At 30.1% G+C, this 2,153-nt stretch overlaps 1 protein-coding gene across 1 annotated transcript; it reads right to left on the reverse strand.

The window, feature by feature from the left end:
- Positions 1–354: 354 nt before the first annotated feature.
- LOC131612895 (uncharacterized) lies at positions 355–1,765 on the reverse strand. Its single transcript, XM_058884643.1, has 4 exons — positions 1,155–1,765; positions 916–1,068; positions 671–832; positions 355–555 (listed from the first exon to the last, which is right to left on the reverse strand). The coding sequence occupies exons 1-4, from the start codon at positions 1,158–1,160 to the stop codon at positions 499–501; spliced, it is 378 nt and encodes a 125-aa protein (XP_058740626.1). The 5' UTR covers positions 1,161–1,765; the 3' UTR covers positions 355–498.
- Positions 1,766–2,153: the final 388 nt, after the last annotated feature.

Genomic DNA, 2,153 nt, shown 5'->3' on the forward strand with positions numbered 1-2,153 from the left:
AAATTTTGGATTGTGATTTTGTTGTTCTCTCATCTTTGTAACTATAGGGTTTCTTTGGCCTACTCTATTTGATTTGATATTTTGTTGGTTGTTGGTTTTTGTTGTTGTATATTTTTATTTGCATTCCTAGTATTTATTATACAACTTTGTGATTTTTTCTATGTGTACTTTACTAATTATCATTTCTTTATTAATATATTAATTTACAATTTAGAAGAAAAAAATTATCTTAAATACTTTTTTAATTTAGTGAATCTAAAAGTAGTATTTTACATTAGTGGATGTCTATTTTCTCTAATGAAAATTAATAAGGCCCGGTAACTAAACTTAAGAGAGCAATAACTGCTGTATCTTTTCATTCATTCTCAATCATAAAAAAAAAATAAAAGTAATTCAACATTGAGCGCAAAAGAAAACCACCACAACATAGCCAGCAGCATCGTTACTAACAATAAAAATTACAAACTTCCTTGTTGCTTTGGTTGGAGACATTGTAACTCATGAAACGCAGGCAGCAGGTAGCAGACACTTGGAAATGAAACCCAACATTTTCTTCTGCAATTTATTTCAGTATCAGAGTCAAACATAACATTCAACATATCAATCAAAATCAAATCACCGACAACACAATTCACAACATTTACTAATAAAAAACAACAAAGTAACGAACCTTCTTGTTTGTGCGAAGAAGTTGAGGAGAAATCTTATAGAGATCTTCATCTACTGGTTTTGGATGTTCCGTTACATGGTACACTTTCCCCTGTTTTCTCATTCTTGTTTCTTTATCATTAACCACTGCATTTTTGTACCTCTTCTCCTTGTTTCTAGTTGCCTGCACATAAACCATATCTGATATCATAACCCAGTAATCTTATGTGAAAACAGAACAATAAATAAAAAATAGGACCCATGTACCTTCTGAACTGGTTTCTTGAAATCAACAGCGTAAAGATCACTCTCACCATAACCACCTTGTCTTGCATTCTCAAAGTATTCAGTTATTGGCAACTCGTTCGCAAATTCCCAGTTTCCGAAAGCTGGTATTTGACCACTTCTCTTCCAATATTCCTATCGACAAAAACAACAATGACCCATCAATCATTATACATCATAAACTTTAACAAAACAAAAAGGGTGACTGAAAATAAGCTTACATCCATATTTGGATTCTGAAATCAAAACAAAGAGCTTGCTTCACCCAGAAAGTGACTGTTTCTAGTGTTCTTGTTGTGCCTTAGCAGAATGAGTGGGGTTGAAACTTTTAAAGGGAAAAAGGTAACAAGAAACGATGATGTGGTTCCCAAAAAACCTCAGACAGGGTTATTAATTCCCTGAACAAAGGTGAAAAAAAAGTAAAACAGGAGTGGTGTGGGTTAAAGGTTTGAACTTATGAAGACAGAGAAACAAAGAAAGGGTTGCATTGAAGAGACAGAAGCAGAGAAAACAGAAACATAAGGGTAATGAGATACAATATACTTTCAAGTGTTTTTGTTGTAGCATTGATTATGTTCCTTTTACTAGTAAATTTCTACAGAAACTATTAGTTGAATGAAGAAAATAAATTGAATGAAGCATGGGAAATAAGTAAAGCATTGAGTGAGTGTGTCTGAAAAGTTTTAGTGATGAAAAGACTAAGAATGAATTTATTGCAATGAAACTGTCACTGTTGACTCTGTTGGGTTTCAGTTTTCCACTTATAAAAGAAACTGTTGACTCTATGGCTTTTGTCATTGAGTTGTTATGTACATGAAAAAACCTTTTCAATGTGAAAGAAAAGTGATGTGAATCTCACGCTTTGTTTTATTATATTATATTCATCCACAGATCACACACTACGTTTTGTTTCTTAAAATTATCAGTTTTATATTATATCCATATCTCACATCTAATCTCATATAAAATATATTTAATTTTTTCAATTGAAATTTTAATCTTTATAAATATATTTATTTTTTATTATTCATTCTTCTATACAATGTTAAGTTTGACTAGTTTTAAGAGAGTTGATCAAATTTTCAAATGAAAAACGTTTTAAGAACTACTGTTAAAAAGAAATATGATATATTTTTTAAGTAAAAAAAAATTAATTTTTATTTAGTTTTTGTTAATAAAAAAAACTCATTACATTAATCTTGAGATTTCATCTCTAATAT

This window comes from Vicia villosa, linkage group LG6, assembly GCF_029867415.1.
Source record: "Vicia villosa cultivar HV-30 ecotype Madison, WI linkage group LG6, Vvil1.0, whole genome shotgun sequence".
Classification (NCBI taxonomy): Eukaryota; Viridiplantae; Streptophyta; class Magnoliopsida; order Fabales; family Fabaceae; genus Vicia; species Vicia villosa.